The sequence below is a fragment of the Trichomycterus rosablanca genome, chromosome 6, assembly GCF_030014385.1.
Source record: "Trichomycterus rosablanca isolate fTriRos1 chromosome 6, fTriRos1.hap1, whole genome shotgun sequence".
Taxonomy (NCBI): Eukaryota; Metazoa; Chordata; class Actinopteri; order Siluriformes; family Trichomycteridae; genus Trichomycterus; species Trichomycterus rosablanca.
This window is the reverse complement of record NC_085993.1, coordinates 39842180-39859297: the sequence shown is the minus strand read 5'-3', so window position 1 is coordinate 39859297 and position 17118 is coordinate 39842180. Positions and strand designations below refer to the sequence as shown.

The 17118-nt window shown below is 39.8% G+C and overlaps 1 protein-coding gene across 1 annotated transcript in view; it reads right to left on the bottom strand.

Moving 5' to 3' along the window:
- Window positions 1–17118, bottom strand: part of LOC134317119 (cytoplasmic phosphatidylinositol transfer protein 1-like) — a 93226-nt gene continuing 76108 nt past the window's right edge. The window contains exons 5-9 of the mRNA XM_062997823.1: window positions 14460–14531; window positions 11688–11783; window positions 11015–11170; window positions 8885–8948; window positions 1–5071 (exon numbers count right to left, since the gene is read on the bottom strand). Coding sequence (XP_062853893.1) covers window positions 4761–5071; window positions 8885–8948; window positions 11015–11170; window positions 11688–11783; window positions 14460–14531 — 699 coding nt within the window. The 3' untranslated portion in view covers window positions 1–4760. The remainder of the gene's footprint in view (window positions 5072–8884; window positions 8949–11014; window positions 11171–11687; window positions 11784–14459; window positions 14532–17118) is intronic.

The following is a 17118-nucleotide window of genomic DNA, read 5'->3' as shown; positions in this document are numbered from 1 at the left end:
TAATAGCAAGTAAAGTTTATTTGCTACAAGATAAAACAATAAGTACAACAAATCAGAAAATCAGTAAGAATATACAGAAAGCATCATAGAGAAGCCATTCTGTCAGCAGAAAGAAGATGCATCATAGTAGAAGAGGACACTTTTTGGGAGGAGGCTGTCCTGGCAGGCAGCGCAGCATCAGCTATCCATGGCTTCGTCCAAGCAATTACTTGCAATCCAGAATTTTAAAAGCAAGCTTTTACATTCTGCTGAAAAGCAGATTTTTGTTTAAATGAGGCTTGTGCTGACAAAGATAATATACACCACAATATTCGGCAATATTATTATAGTGGATACTGGGGTGCTTAGGTCATGCAGCGCTTAAGTACGCTAGATGACTACCACTGAGATTGGGGGTCCGGGGTTCGAATCTCAGTGGTGCTATCGGCCAGTCGGCGGGGGGGGGACCGAAACAGTCTAGCAATTCAATTGGGAGGTGCACTCTCTGAACCGGTCCGAAGCCCGGATAAGGAGGGTTGCATCAGGAATTTAATTGGTGTAAAAATCTGTGCCAAGCCCGGTATGTGGACCAGATCGGATATGATGACCGCAAAATATGGGAGAAAAACAAAAAATATATATAATTATTGTTGTGGATACCAGGGCTGCATAATTCATCATAATTCATATTAATGATCATTAATGATGAAGGCAGAAGTACCCTGGACTGGGCACCAATCCATCACAAGGCTTCGGCCTCTGAACCACCCCATAAGGACATTACCAATCATGTCTGTGGAGACATCTGGCTGGGTAAATGTTCATAGACTGTTAAACCACTCAGGAGTGCTTTCATGTGAAATATAGTGACAATCTAAACCAAAATAAGGCTGAATATCTGTAACTGAACTGAATATCAGCATGTGGTTAGCGGCATATAACATGTAGAATATTACATTACTTGTCAGTGCATTTTATTAACTGGGATGAACTGGAAACCATGATGTCCTAAGGGGCACCAAATGCTGCATAAGAAATTTAAAACAAATACTCAGAAATTGGCTCAGGTACATAAATGCTCCAATCACTGACCAATGAAATTAGAAAAGCAAAGCTAGTAAAGTACTATGGCTTTGAATATTAGACCTACAGTATAACAAAGCTGCTACTGATAGAAACCAGACCAAAGAAGAGAAGAAAAAAAACATTAACTCAAAATTATAACCACTATTTATCAAAATGTACAAAAACTAGCATCTAGATTTAGAAAAAACTGACCATTAATGTTTATTGTTACCCCTTGAAACAAGATATGCACTCCAAAAAAAGCAAAGCTAGCAAACAGACGACTTTACCTGGCTCATTTTGATTTACCTTCCGAACTTTAACGCAGAACAGCATTTGCAGTTTCTAGCATGACATCTAAAAATAACGACTCTGATGGACAAGCAAACAAGATACCGTCACAGGAGATCTACTCCCAATGTTTCCACTTCACAACTGAAACTGTACAAAAGATATTTACAAAGCCTGGTTCAGGCAGAAGCACACTGATTGGTTTGGACAGAATTGTGTCCCTGGCATCGAGTGCAAAAGAACGTTGATAGTGCCGTGATTCCATTTGTTGTGAGAGTTCTTGGTACCCCTGGGGTTTCATTGTGGTCATTAATATCTGTACACAAGGCCATCAGAACAAATTACAACTAAAACGTTTAAAGCCCCAATTAAGAGGTGCTTGAGTGGTGCAGAATTAGACCCAACCAGCTGTGTCTAAGACGGTTAGAGTCTGATGAGGTATAACCTCCTTGCTGCATGAGCGACTCCTGCTGTCTGATTGTTTTGCCAGCACAAACGGTGGAGAAATACAGAGAGAATAGCGTGCTCCACCTTATGTGCTGAGGCTGGTGTAAAGATGCAGTTAGTCTGTTCTAGAATGTCAGAGGAGATGTGTGTGTGCTAGACTGCAGCAACTGCCAGAGGTCGTCAGAATGTACAGGGAAAGTGAACATGCAACATGTTTTTTTTGCTATGTAATGCAAATTGTTGTGTTTTAGTAAACAGGCCTAACAGTCCTGCCAAGATCTTTTTTTTTATTTTGATCCTACAAAAATAATTATGGGGTTATACAATCAATATAACACATTATTTATTTATTGGTTTCCTGGAACCGTTTCATTGTGATCTGAAGATGACTGGCCTGAGAGCAGGAATGCACCTTGGACAGGGTGCCAATCCATCACAGGGCAACATACTAGCAGTTGTAGCCTAGCAGTTAGGGTAATGGACTAGTAATTGAAAGGGTTTAAGTTCCGCCTTTGACAGGTTGCCACTGTTGGGCACTTAAACAAGGCGCTTAACCCTCAATTGCTTAGATAATTTACTGTCTGTAAGTCACTTTGGATAAAAGTGTCAGCTAAATGCTGAAAATGTAAATGTACCTAACTACATTCACTTATTTACTTCCAACTACAGAGCCAACAGCTCCCCCTTGTAGAGAAACTTTTACCAACTAACTGTGAGTGAGTGAGAGTGTGTCAAACAACCTCCACAGGAAAGCAGCCCCTTAATTCAGTTTGCTGAACAGGAGCACATTGTAACCTTCAACAGGTACAGGTAGTAATGTGGCAGGTTTGGCACATGGAATTGGCACATGCCTTCTGCAATTATATTTTAATTCTCACCCAAAACACCCCCTTTCAGAAAATAAGGACTCATCATTAAAACAGTTCCTTGGATACTATTGGGATGAATTAAAGACTCTGGATGGAAGCTGAAATGTTCCATTCGAGGTGCTTCTCCGTTCATAAAAGAAACCGGTACAAAATAGAAAATATCAACAAAAACAACCTTACAGGAACTGATTATCTTTAGTTTAAAACATTTTAGCATACAGAAATATCGATTTATGTATTTACACACATGCAGAGGCACTGTCGGAGCTGCTTTCACTCAGAGCATGCTCATCTTCTCTTTGACACACCTTTAATCAATATAAAACTAAGCAAACTCACATTCAGCAGCAGTCCCTGCCTCTTAAATGCATATACACAGGAGGTTACTGACCTGTGAACAGTCCATGCAGCCTTTAACAAACCCTTTCTACACCGTTTTCTTAAGGAAAGCAGCAGAAAGTGTTTTTTTTTTTACCAGTGCAGCCAGGAACATTAGGTCTTATTTTGTCTAGTTTAAATTTCAGTCTAGCCAACAACGTGCACAAACTTGCTAAGAGTTAAGAATATTTTATACTTCGATAATTCATTACTTATGTCTGGTATTACTCTAAAAGCTGGAAGCAAAATCATCAGGCATCTACACATTTCAGCAAAGAATGGCTCATCGATTTCGTTCTCGCATGCAGACAATAAAGTCCTCCTGAAACCAAGGCATGCTCGCCAGACTAAACACTTACTATTTATTGACTGAGAGTCTAATAAAGACAAACACTCAGTCATTACTACAGTCTACTGAGATTTGCTAATATTTCATTATGTGCTAATATGCAGCCTGTCAGGTTTTCTATATCTGGTATCTGTACCACCGACAATGTGCTGGTGCCTTGTCCAGAAAAGGTTTGGTTCCAGCCCCAAAATGCTGCTGGTTTGTTACTAAGAACCAGTGATGGCAAAAACTTCATCTCTTTTATGATGATGTTTGATGACTGATGTCTGCATTAGGAAGGCTCAATTTCGCTGCTTTTTTCTCATAATAAAAATAAGGCATTGATGCTGGTGGTACTGCCGTTGCTCCACCATGGATGGGTGGCTTTTAGATGAGCGTGCTGCCAACTGCTCTCATCAGACCAACTTCTGTGCCTTCCATTAACACCATATTGCAACTCAGGCCAAATAATTCTTTCAGGATCTGTGATTTTCCTGCAACATAGAACACAGGCTAAATACCATTCAGTACAAAGCCTGTGTAAGACAGTCTATTTGTGCTGTCTAAATGTAAAGAAAATGAATTTATCAAGTTCCCTCAACTAGCACAAGCACCAGCACCAGGTCTGTAGAAGAGCACTATATGATCTACTCCAACCTCCTCCACCCCAGATTCTCATATCTTGTGGGTCTGCATGACTGTTTGTTGTATTTGTGATTTAGACTGTCAGATTGTCATATATGCCTCTTCCACCGGCTGTTTTTATTTTGGCACTGGCTGCAATGCAAACCTAATCTTATTAGAACCAAAAATCTACTAAGACGGATCTGGCCGGTAGTACGAGGGTAGGAATCTAGGAATCCTGGATGGCTGTAGATCTAAATATCTGAGAGAGAACACTGTGTATTTCCTGCCGTGGATTTGGAAAGGCTGGCATCTATGGAGACCTGAGAAGCATTCTGATTGGTCGGTTTGCAAGCACATGATTGTGTCTTAATGAATAGAAGATTTTAAGTTATAAGATAGCATTCTTTTAAAATAATGTTTCGTGTTGATATGTATGCCTAAAAGATTTTGCAGCAACTGTATTTAAACCATCAAATAGAATCATCTAATGTACGGTGTATAAAATGACGTTGGAAAAAAGAACAGGTATCCTTCATGTTTTTATGACAGTAAAAGTCTCACAATAACCAGTTCTGATGTTAATGACCATGACAAATTAGAATTAGATGAGATGGCAGCTACCTTGAAGGCAGGAAGCCCATTATACAACCAGACGTCAAGCCTGACAGGCTTAGGCTTCTGGAACCTTTTATAAAACAAAGTGGAAGGATCCAAGTGAGTTCTTTGTGTGATCCTGATTGACCGGAAAAGTCACAAAGAGGTGTGCTTAAACCCAATCACTCCACCTGACTGGATGAAGGGCTGAGGGAGGAGTTGGTAGAGGCAGGAGCAGGCTCTGATTGGCCAGCTTGAGTCAGAGTAAGGGTCTCCGGGGCAGATTTCTTGCGAGGGCGCTCTTTGGGGACAGAGAGGAATTCGGGGGCGTCTGTGTACAGTGGGGTGGATGGAGCGCTGGCTGGACCAGTAGGGGCCAGAGACGGAAGTGGTGTCCCACCAATGGAAATGGACGGAGGAATCACGCCGATCTTCTCGTTGGTGGCTTCCTGGATCGTACGCTCGTACTCTCTCACCTCATCCATGGTCATGTCTTTAAAAAACAAACAAGTCTTTTATAAATACATACAGAGGATCATTTACATAAAATAAATACACTAATTAAAATAATCTAAAAATATATAAAAGTAAAGCCTCTGCCAATTTATTTTATGTTATTTTGATGAACATACCAGTATCTTGTTATCTAATAGTTGAGACTATTCTATTTACTGCAAAAAGCAATGCACTATGGTACTGAGTGTGTTTATACACCGATCAGCCATCAAACCACCTCCGTGTTTCTACACACACTGTCCATTTTATCAGCTTCACTTACCATATAGAACCACTTTGAAGTTCTACAATTACTGACTGTAGTCCATCTGTTTCTTTGCATGCTTTGTTAGCTTTGTTTCATGCTGTTCTTCAATGGTCAGGACTCTCCCTGGACCATTACAGAGTAGGTATTATTCAGGTGGTGGATGATTCTCAGCTGCAGTGACACTGACATGGTGGTAGTGTGTTAGTGTGTGTTGTGCTGGTATGAGTGGATCAGACACAGCAGCGCTGCTGGAGTTTTTAAACACATCACTGTCACTGCTGGACTGAGAATAGTCCACCAACCAAAAATATCCAGCCAACAGTGCTCCGTGAGCAGCGTCCTGTGACCACTGATAAAGGTCTCAAAGATGACCAACTCAGCAGCAATAGATGAGCGATCGTCTCTGACTTTACATCTACAAGGTGGACCAACTAGGTAGGAGTGTCTAATAGAGTGGACATTAAGTGGACACGATATTTAAAAACTCCAGCAGCGCTGCTGTGTCTGATCCACTCATACCAGCACAACACACACTAACACTCCACAAATTTTCAAACTTGCGAGCTTTGCTATCGGCCGGCTGGGCACCCACATGGACATTTGGCTTGTCCAGAAAAGAGAGTGCCAAAGGGATACCTCATTACAAGCTCTGCTGGCTGATCGATGGTGCCTGCACAAAAGATGGGAGATAATGGAGATTGGTGCTTGACTCTCCATGCATGAGACGGATGTCCATATGAACCCGTCTGGTGCAGGTAAACAGAAGCAATCAGCTACTGCACACATGTTGTAAGGGGCCTGTGATTTCATGTTAAGTGGAAAAGTGTACATTTTTGGCATTAAGAGGACACTTTACTTGTAAATGCTGCTGCTGTCAGAGTAAAGTGGTTTTTGTGGGGTGGGGGTGGAAAGGTTAAGTGTCTCTGCACCAGTAAGGATAAAATGTACAAAGTGAAATAGACCCAAGATGCTCAACACTGGTGGAACTATTAAAAATGTATGACAAGTTGAAGACATTTTAAAGAAGCTATTTTTGACCTCATTAAGCAAACAACATATCGTTCATCATCAGGCCAATGATGGTGTTTACATTGTTGTTTTGGTAACAGTGTGGCTGTTAGATGCTCCCCACCCCGAATACTAGTCTCGAGGAACTATACCAAATAAAATTCCCCCAGCGTAAACCAACCCATAAACAGAGGGCTGCATAATTTATAAACCTACATGATATGGGGAAATATGCCATTATTAAATGTGCCCTTGTGACAACTATGCTGCTCCTGCCGGATGTGACGGGTCTGGAGTAATTGCACCAAGAATGACAAGAAATCACTACAGACATCATTGAAGACTACAGCGAAGAACAACTCTATTATTATTTATCTATTTATTACCAGTTATAACTTTTAGATCATTTCATTCTGTGTTCGTATGCTCTGTGTAAATCGTGTATTTATTTAAAGTATCCTCCAGGCCACCCAAGAAGGATGGGCCCTGCTGAGTCTGGTTCCTCTCAAGGTTTCTTCCTGTAATTTTCAGGGAGTTTTTCCTTGCCACAGTCGCCCTCGGCTTGCTCAACAGGGGTTTTTTGTATCTGTTGGTCCTGGATTTTGTAAAGTTGCTTTGAGACAATGTCTATTGTAAAAAGCGCTATATAAATAAAGTTGACTTGACCCTTAAAACTACTCTACTTATACAACGATTTGAGGAACAATATAGCATTTTTTAAAATTTGGCATTACAGCCTCATTTGACAGTTCAAAATAGCCAAATGTGACTGTTCTATAAAGAACAAAGTTGACAGAGGCTTTAAATAAAATAAAGGTCTAAATCAAATTCCAACAAGCTTATACCTCTGACTATAACAGGCAGGTTACAAAAATGACATTAATCAGGGTTTTTCTAAAACTTCGCAAGCAAAACACCAATACGCAACCAAGATTAATGAAACTGAGGAAATTACAAGGCACTGTTATTTCTGATTGATGGTGGAATATAGAAGAAAGCAGGGGTGCTGTACAGAGAATCAATGAAGGCTGAGAGGTGGATATTTAAAAAGAACTCCACACATACGCTGACTTTGTCAAGGATTCCTAAGCCACTCAGAGATGGAGATGTATTGGTGGAATGCTCTTGCTGCTCATTGCAAACTTTAATGTTGGTTTTCTCATGCATTTGCATCTCGTACTCTCGAACGTCGTCCAAAGTCATATCTGCAAAGTCAGGGGGAGGGAGGGGGCAAAAAAAACCATGGGCATCTTCTGTTAGAAACACTCAGGGTGGGTCAGAATGGCATCTTAGGGTTAGGTTGAAAGCTTCAAGGTCAAAGGCTAAGTCAGGAGCAAGAGTGAGGGTGATTCTGGTAGCGTGGGTTAGGCAGTGATTGAGGTGAGAGTTCAGTTGGGGGGCATCAGTGGAAAAAAAAAACCCCTGGCAGATCAGTTACGGGTTACGATGAGGGAAGTCGAGAGAGGAAGAATTGGGTAAAGGAATGTCAGATCTGAGGGTGTGGATATTTAGCATCACCTGTTTTCAAGCACTAAGGTTTAGGTGCAGTGCAAAAAGGGCAACATTCCCACAAACAACAAACTAAAATCTTCTACAAAGACTAATTAAGGATGTTTTATCATGCGGAAGAAAGACGGTAGCATTGAAACGAGATGAAAGAAGAAGAAACAGTGTTACAGGACATTTTATAGACATTAGGAAATAACCTTCACAGGAGAAACTGGATGACATGATCAGGTTCACTGTACTTACCTGCTGTGGTATGATCTACACTACAACAGACTGATATTCAGGCTCAGGAGTGGACAGCATACCTTCAGTGGCTAGCCCACCTGGCCAGTAAACCCATCAATGGGATGTCCAACAAGCTCATAGTTAAGCGTCTATATACTTTACAAAAACCTTCTCTCTTAATATCTGATAGGACTTTTCTTACTTCAGCATAGAAAATCCATTTAATCAAAATTAATAATAACGAATGAAAAATCAATAATAAGAAGTTTTTTTCTAGATTTTCCCCGTTAACCTCCCAATCAATTTTTAATTGTAAATCCACTGCCGCCTGCACAACCCCGGCTCTATTGTAAGGAGAGCAGAATTACTACACTGCCCCTACACCTGTCTAATCTGCAGCCGCTACTTATCAACACACAGAGCCGCACTGCGTACGGAAAGCCACGCTAAGCTCCATGTGACTCCTCCCACGTGCGCAGGTGCTCGCATCAGTCCCAGAGGTCGCATGTTGCAACAGGAGCGGAAAAGGACCCCGTCCAACTTTCCCTGTGTAAACTGTGTTTACGTGGATGCCAGGACAGGTCACAGGCTCAGCCGAGATTTGAACTCGCAAGTTCAAATACTCTGCAGTGGTGTGCTAGCACATTAGACCACTTAACCTAAGCACCCAATAACCAAGTTTAGCAAACGTAAACTACAGAGTTAAAGAAATAAAATGTTTCACACTCTCTCTCACACACAGAGCAGAGATGTTAAAGCCAGTGACATAATTTGTATAATGCAGCCTTGCTTGAAACATACCAATCCACTCATCCACCCAGGCAAAGGCCTGCCTATGACCCAGCAACAGTACGTCCCGCACCACCTACAGAGGAAGAGAGAAAGATTTAAGTTGCTATGTATGTATAAATTCTGAAGCAAATAAATTTACATGTTCAGCCTGATTCCTAAAAAATACAGAACATCTGTACTTAGATAGCAGTTATTAAACCTCAAGGTTTGATATATTATTTAGTATTAAAATTTGTTTTTATTCAGTACATTATAACCAAAAGTAAGTAGACACCTGACCATGAGCTTGTTAAATAAACAATTCCAAAAACATGTGCATTAATACATAGCCCCTTTTATTGCAACTTATAGCAATCATTCATTTACTGGATTTTTAAGGCTTTACACAAGACTTTGGAGTATGTCTTCAAGAGTTTGTGCCCAGTCAGTCAAAACAGCCTTTGTGAGGTCAGGCACTTCACAGTTTCAAAGGTGTCTAAAAGAGGATAAGGTCAGGGCTCTGTGCAGGCTATTGAAGTTGCACCACACCACATTCGCCATACCATAGTCCTTATGAACCTAGCTTTTTGTGTGCAGGGACACAGACATCCTGAGACAGGATGGCACTTTCCCAAACTGCTGCAATAAGATTAGAAATGTACAATTTATTTTATATAATTGATATTATACACTTGTTAGCAGTCTGAAAGGCTTAACTGCCTAAATAATTAGAAGGAAGGTCCACATACTTTTGGCCATATATTTTACAAATAAAGAATAAGACTAAATCTAAAATTCATTAAAAGCTTATATTAGTTTTAAGTATATAGTAATAAACACACAGACAAATATATTTATATGTATGTATGTATGTATGTATGTAAGTAAACTGAAACACCTGGTTTTAGACCACAATAATTTATTAGTATGGTGTAGGGCCTCCTTTTGCGGCCAATACAGCGTCAATTCGTCTTGGAAATGACATATACAAGTCCTGCACAGTGGTCAGAGGGATTTTAAGCCATTCTTCTTGCAGGATAGTGGCCAGGTCACTACGTGATGCTGGTGGAGGAAAACGTTTCCTGACTCGCTTCTCCAAAACACCCCAAAGTGGCTCAATAATATTTAGATCTGGTGACTGTGCAGGCCATGGGAGATGTTCAACTTCACTTTCATGTTCATCAAACCAATCTTTCACCAGTCTTGCTGTGTGTATTGGTGCATTGTCATCCTGATACACGGCACCGCCATTGGATGCACATGGTCCTCCAGAATGGTTCGGTAGTCCTTGGCAGTGACGCGCCCATCTAGCACAAGTATTGGGCCAAGGGAATGCCATGATATGGCAGCCCAAACCATCACTGATCCACCCCCATGCTTCACTCTGGGCATGCAACAGTCTGGGTGGTACGCTTCTTTGGGGCTTCTCCACACCGTAACTCTCCCGGATGTGGGGAAAACAGTAAAGGTGGACTCATCAGAGAACAATACATGTTTCACATTGTCCACAGCCCAAGATTTGCGCTTCTTGCACCATTGAAACCGACGTTTGGCATTGGCACGAGTGACCAAAGGTTTGGCTATAGCAGCCCGGCCGTGTATATTGACCCTGTGGAGCTCCCGACGGACAGTTCTGGTGGAAACAGGAGAGTCGAGGTGCACATTTAATTCTGCCGTGATTTGGGCAGCCGTGGTTTTATGTTTTTTGGATACAATCCGGGTTAGCACCCGAACATCCCTTTCAGACAGCTTCCTCTTGCGTCCACAGTTAATCCTGTCGGATGTGGTTTGTCCTTCTTGGTGGTATGCTGACATTACCCTGGATACCGTGGCTCTTGATACATCACAAAGACTTGCTGTCTTGGTCACAGATGCGCCAGCAAGACGTGCACCAACAATTTGTCCTCTTTTGAACTCTGGTATGTCACCCATAATGTTGTGTGCATTGCAATATTTTGAGCAAAACTGTGCTCTTACCCTGCTAATTGAACCTTCACACTCTGCTCTTACTGGTGCAATGTGCAATTAATGAAGATTGGCCACCAGACTGGTCCAATTTAGCCATGAAACCTCCCACACTAAAATGACAGGTGTTTCAGTTTCATTGTCCAACCCCTGTATATATATTTATATAAGTAGATTTTGTTTATTTCATCATACCCTGTGAACAAACTGCTCGACGCGTGTCTGCAGGCCCCAGACCTCGAACTTCACCGTCACAAGCTTGTAGGAGCACATGATGGGCTGCTGCGTGTCCCTCCAGCCTTCCTGCAGCATGCCGCGAGACGTCTTTTCTGATTTGAAATACCGCAGGTCCTGCACATCCACACACAATTGAATTGATTAGCTCTTTACATTTATTCTGCTTGTTTTGTGTATGTGCATGATTTATGTTTTACACTGATGTGCTTCATTCATAACTGAACAAAATCTGATTCCCATTTTGATCTTTGGTTACACATTGTGTAAACAAAATACTACAAAAATAAAGTGTAAGTAATTCAAGCACAGAGTTACCAGGTTAACATTATGTAAAATACTTAAATAAACTAAATAAACACATCCTAGTGTTTGGGGATGTTTTGATAAACAGTTCAATCCCCCTTCAATTTTCCAAATTTCCTACCAGATTGGCACCAAACTGTGTGCTTAAAAAAGTGTTTTTGACTTCAAAATGAAGCTGACAGTGTTTTTAATTATTAGTGGGAATGTCCACAGACTTTGGGCCATATAATGTAAGCCTGGTAGCCTCAATGCAAAGCTGAAAAATCTAACAGTTGAGATGGAAAATGTTTTTGTTATATGTTATATAAGTTTCTTTTTGTAATCTCACCTCTGACTCTTTGTAGTAGCGCTCTGGAATTTCATCATAGGCAATGTCTACGAAACAAACTTCTCTCTCCTGGTCCTTCAGCTCATTCTCAAAGATCTGCACACACACACACACACGAGATGATAGTGTCATGGGCCAAAACAAATCAATAAAACTGAAATAGAAATTAAATCTGTGTGGATCGGTGTGTTTTTCATTACTTTAAATGAAGTGGATATAAAGTGTTATGTTCCAGTATAAAGGTAAAAGCTTTAATATGTTGACTGCATCTTTACTTATTATGACTAGCTTGTTTAGTTAACAGTAATAAACTGTTTGCTACCAAATCTGTTTAAAATGTACATTCAAAAAGCTGAACTGGTTCTGCTCTGTGTTTATGTTTGTCTTACTGTTCTACATTCCCGCCGTGTTTGCCATGTTACACTGCTTTTTCAAAGTAAATAAATAATAAAGACATGTTGTTATTAAGCTCAGTGTTGTGATTTTATTGTAATGGGATGCTCTAAGCTTGTGGGTTGTCGACTAATGACTGTCGATTATTGGTTAGAACAAATTGGCAAAATTTGCATTCCTACCACACAGTATACTGTTTCTAAAAAACGAGTTTAAATAAGTGTATGAAGAGCGAGCCAGCTCAGAATCCTTTACTCCATTTCTGAGAAGCCTTTAAGTTCGTTTTGCTCAAGACAGGAACAATTAAATCCTGCAGGTTTCCATTAGATCCAAACTACACGTTTAGTTTGAGTTGTGACTGCTTCCACTAGAGGGCGATGTGGCACAAGAGTTATTTACACTACATTCAGAGTCTATACACTTTATTTACGGTAGTTGATAAATTCAAATTAATACTGGTTGTTTTCTGATGTTTAAAACATATAGATCAAAAACCAGTTCTATTCGAAAAAACCTTCTATACAGTGCCAGTGGTAGTTAGAATTACTTTTGACTTTTTAATGTCATGTTTTACACTGTTTGGTTACATTCATGACAGGATCGGTAGTTACTCGTTACACAAGATTCATCAATTCACAAGGTTATATAGAACACAGTCATGGACAATTCTGTATCTCCAATTCACCTCACTTGCATGTCTTTGGACTGTGGGAGGAAACCCAGAGCACATGGACACAGGGAGAACACAGACATGCAAACTCCACACAGAAAGGACCTGAACCACCCCACCTGGGGATTAAACCCAGGACCTTTTTGCTGGCCACAGTGCTACTCACTTAGCTACTTACACACTCTACTAGTCTGGAACTTATATTGGTTTTAAAATTGTAGCTGCCAAAACAGGTTTGGTTCCATGATTAACCTGTCAAATGGTAAAGTTACATTAAAAATAAAATGTGAATAGTACAGTCTTAAATACTAACGGTCAAAACTTGTCAAAACTGTGAATCACGGGTCTGAAGTAGCAAAACAATAGATTTTTTGACCAGCGCTGAAGGAACTTTAGTTAAGCAGCTACACACAGAAACACATCTGAAAGTCAATAAAGTCAGATCTTACTGATCTGTAAACTTGCTCAGTGTTCACGGTGCATGTTTAAACTCCTAGTTCTGATAATGTAATACTTGGACACGTGAAGTAGTGGAACCACGTGCTAGTGTATTACTGAACGAGCACAAGCATGATGTCTGTGTTAGTTGAAGCAGTGTGCTCACACTTGCTGTGCTTTAGAGAAGAAATGATGCCACTTGGCCACGAGCAAGTTTTAGAGCACAGTTAAGACAGTTTGATATGCTCACAACAGCTTCTATAATCTGTGGGAGTCTTTGTATGGAAGAAAATTACTGCTTCTGTGTAAAGATCCCACAAATGTAACCCCCGCCAACACCCACAGAGTTGAATCAGATTTAGAGGAACTGATCTCATATTCCTTGGATCCTTGACAGCAGTGCAATAGGTATACTTGTATAACAGATACTGTAAGCATTAGTATTATTATGTTGCTTTATGTCCGACTATCTTCTCTGTGTGTATTGTAAAGTTTGGGGGGTAAAACAGAAGGGGAGGAATCAGTTTTGAGTAAATGTCATCGTCTGTATCAAACAGAGCTCGTTCTTTTTGTTTAAATAAATCTAATAATACAGTGATGTATTGTTCTGATGACTGTGGTTAGTCGGTTTCTGTTCCGTTGAGGTATCAGGGGTCTCAGTGCCGATGTGAAAGCTGTGGGATAGTATTTTTAAACTGTTGGACTGTTCACCCACACAGTTTTCAGCAATGTGCCAAACACCCCTTCTTGCTTGTGAAGACTGAGCCTTTCTTTCATTTTCCTTTCATATACAATCAAGTGAGCATCACTAGTTTCCGACTCGCCTGTTTAGCTAAATAAAGTGCCAAAATAAATGTTTTTAAAGTTTAATCAAAATAAAGAATTTTGTTAATACAATCATTCAGTATATTAATTTTTCAGGACTCAGCAATGTGTATGACTTATGCAGTACCTCCAGCAGTCGTCAACTGATTAGAATTTTGATTGTAGCTAATTGTTAATTGTTCAGACAATAATGTTTATTATCTTTTTGCTGAGTCTGCTTGCTGGAAAAACACTCAGTAAAGTGGTAATGTACAAGCTCCAATATCCGTTTACTTGTACACTGACCAAATGGTTGCTCTTTGCTCCAACCGATTGAGGGAGAGCTTGTGGGAAACAGACACCCACCATATGCGAGAGACAAAACCCATTAATACAGTCAGACAGGTGGAGGGGGTTAAAAAGCAGAAAAATTCCCCCACACACACACTCATCTGTTATGTACTCACATTGTCATTGGATCCTTTATTGTCTTCATACTTGGTTTCTATGTGGATGGAGAACTTTGGCAAAAATGAGCACTGAAACAAAAGGCAAAAAGAAAGTGAAAGAAAATGTGATTTTATTGTCATGGAATTCTGACATTCTGTTCTTATCTAACATTGCTTTATATTTACTTTAGACATGCAACTGATAGCACATCCATTTCCTTTTCACATGAAATATTTAATCTGTGGTAATTGCCATGTGACTGTTGCACATAAAGCACACACATACTAGTTAGTAGGGATGTAACGATACACTCTACCCACGATGTGATGCAATTCACGATACTGGGTTCATGATTTTTTCCTGATTTTTTAAAACTGAAATTAAAGACAAATGATGACAAAGTTGTTTTTTTTTAATTATTTCTCTTAAAAAATAAAATAAAATACTGGATTTGTGATTATCTTTTATTTACCTAAATAACGATTGCCCTTTTATTTCTGAGGTAGGTACAAACTATGCAAAACAATTTTAAATTAAGCCCAATTTGGCTGAAAAACCCCGAATTAGGCAACCAGGCGTATAGCGCCAGTGACATCAACCAGGCGAGGTGTATAGCGCCAGTGCCCTCTACTGTTTAAAGTGAATATCGATTCATTTTACATGTCAAATCGATTTGAATAGTGGAATTTTTTAATCAGTTATCAACTGTATTGTGGTGCATCGTTACATCCCTACTAGCTGTAACAAATTAAGATTTAGGATGTTTTTAGCATATGTTATGTTGATGATATGTTGTACAATGATTTCTTCCTATTTTTGAATTGCTTAATAGCTTTAAAAATAGTTAATATGTATTAAATTAATATTTTTAAGAATTTTAGTCTAAATAAATTCAAATAATAAAAACGTTATGAAGGCTGAGTAAACAGTATGTTTAACTTTTGTAACAAATGTATTATCTCAAGGGGTACTTAAGAAAAATACACTTAAAGTTAAAGTGGGTTTGACAAAACATTAAAAAAAACCTTGGGATAAGTTGTGAGCTCAGGAGTTTTAGGCTTTTTTAGCCAGAACTGTGAAAAATGTTTAAGGCAGAATTAGTTTAGACAGAATGTATATTTTAATATTATCATTTAACACAAACCAAGCACATTTTCAAAGTAATTACAACAGCAATCCAGTTAATCCTTTCTTATTCTATTTACACCTTTTCCTCTTTTCACCTAATATGGTTGTATTCGGTTACCCAGTTGTATCTCCTTTACTGCTGCAGACCCCTACCCTGATCAAGGAGGAATGCATTTAACACATGACACTTGTGTAGTAGCCAACTGCTTGTTTTTACCTGTACAAGGCAGGTTCACTCAGAATCAGTCACACACTGATCTCCATTATTCCCTGTCTCTGTTCAGACGTCACAGACCGGCCAACAGAGGCAGCAGTTTATTTGTTTGTTTGTTTGTTTATTAGGATTTTTACTAGAGATGGGACGATCGATCGGCTATGAATCGGTATCGGCCGATTTTTTATCAAAATATGCTATCGGCGATCGGCGATATTTCCTAAAAGTAGCCGATCCGATCGTGTGATATATAAAGAACATGTTAAGTTAACAGCTCAGTGGATTGATCCAGACTTTGAGCTACGAAGCACCAACCATCACATCACCATTCATCAACCATCGTACAGAAACCACAGTGAAAGCTCTTCATGACCTAAAATAACATCATTAACGTTGTGCATAATACATACGATGTAATTTTGCTGATTGTAATATTTACTTTAAAAAGATAATTCAACCCGGTCACATCTGAGTCGATTCTATCAGCACGTTATATAAACTCCTGGTTCACTTTGGTAAATCGTGAGCGGTTCTTACTTGTGATTTAGATGAGAACAGAAAACGTTACAGAGCCAATCAGAGGCAAAAGTTTATTCATTACCAAATTCGTTAGTTCAGGATCATCTGCTGAACTTTTAGCCCCTTAGACGGAACGAGTCTGACGGTCGGTTACAGATCTGTGGTAATAGCAGTTTAATTAAGCTTTTTAATGAAGCTTTTTAATGTAAGAGAGTCACACAAAATGTTCTGTAGTAGTTGGTGTTTATTTAAAACCACGACATTTAATTAATAACAGTAAACACGGAGAGATAACTGAGAAGAGAAACTTACGCTTCGCGAAAAATGACTCGTGAATCAATGAATCACTTATAGCGATACAGTGAACAAAGCGTCTCTTCTAAAGGCACAAACAAACACACACACTTGCGCGCTGCTCCTCTTTACTGAGGCTCTTTTTAAGTTTATTTATTTTATTACACAAGATTCATCAGTTCACAAGGTTATATCAAACACAGTCATGGACAATTTAGTGTCTCCAATTCACCTCACTTGCACGTCTTTGGACTGTGGGAGGAAAGAGGAGCTCCCAGAGGAAAGGATCACAGAAAGGATCCGGACTGCCCCACCTGGGGATCAAACCCAGGACCATCCAGAGGAAGCAGTAAGTGAGGAATTTCTTTGCCCCACCCTCAATTAGACATAGCCAATCATGTCTGTGTTGGTGCCTGGCCAATAACAGAGCTGAGATTGAGGATCGTTTTAGATCTCAGCAGTGGTGCGCTAGTGTGTTTTAAAGCTACACTACCCGAGTGCCCAGAAATCCAGTTAATTTG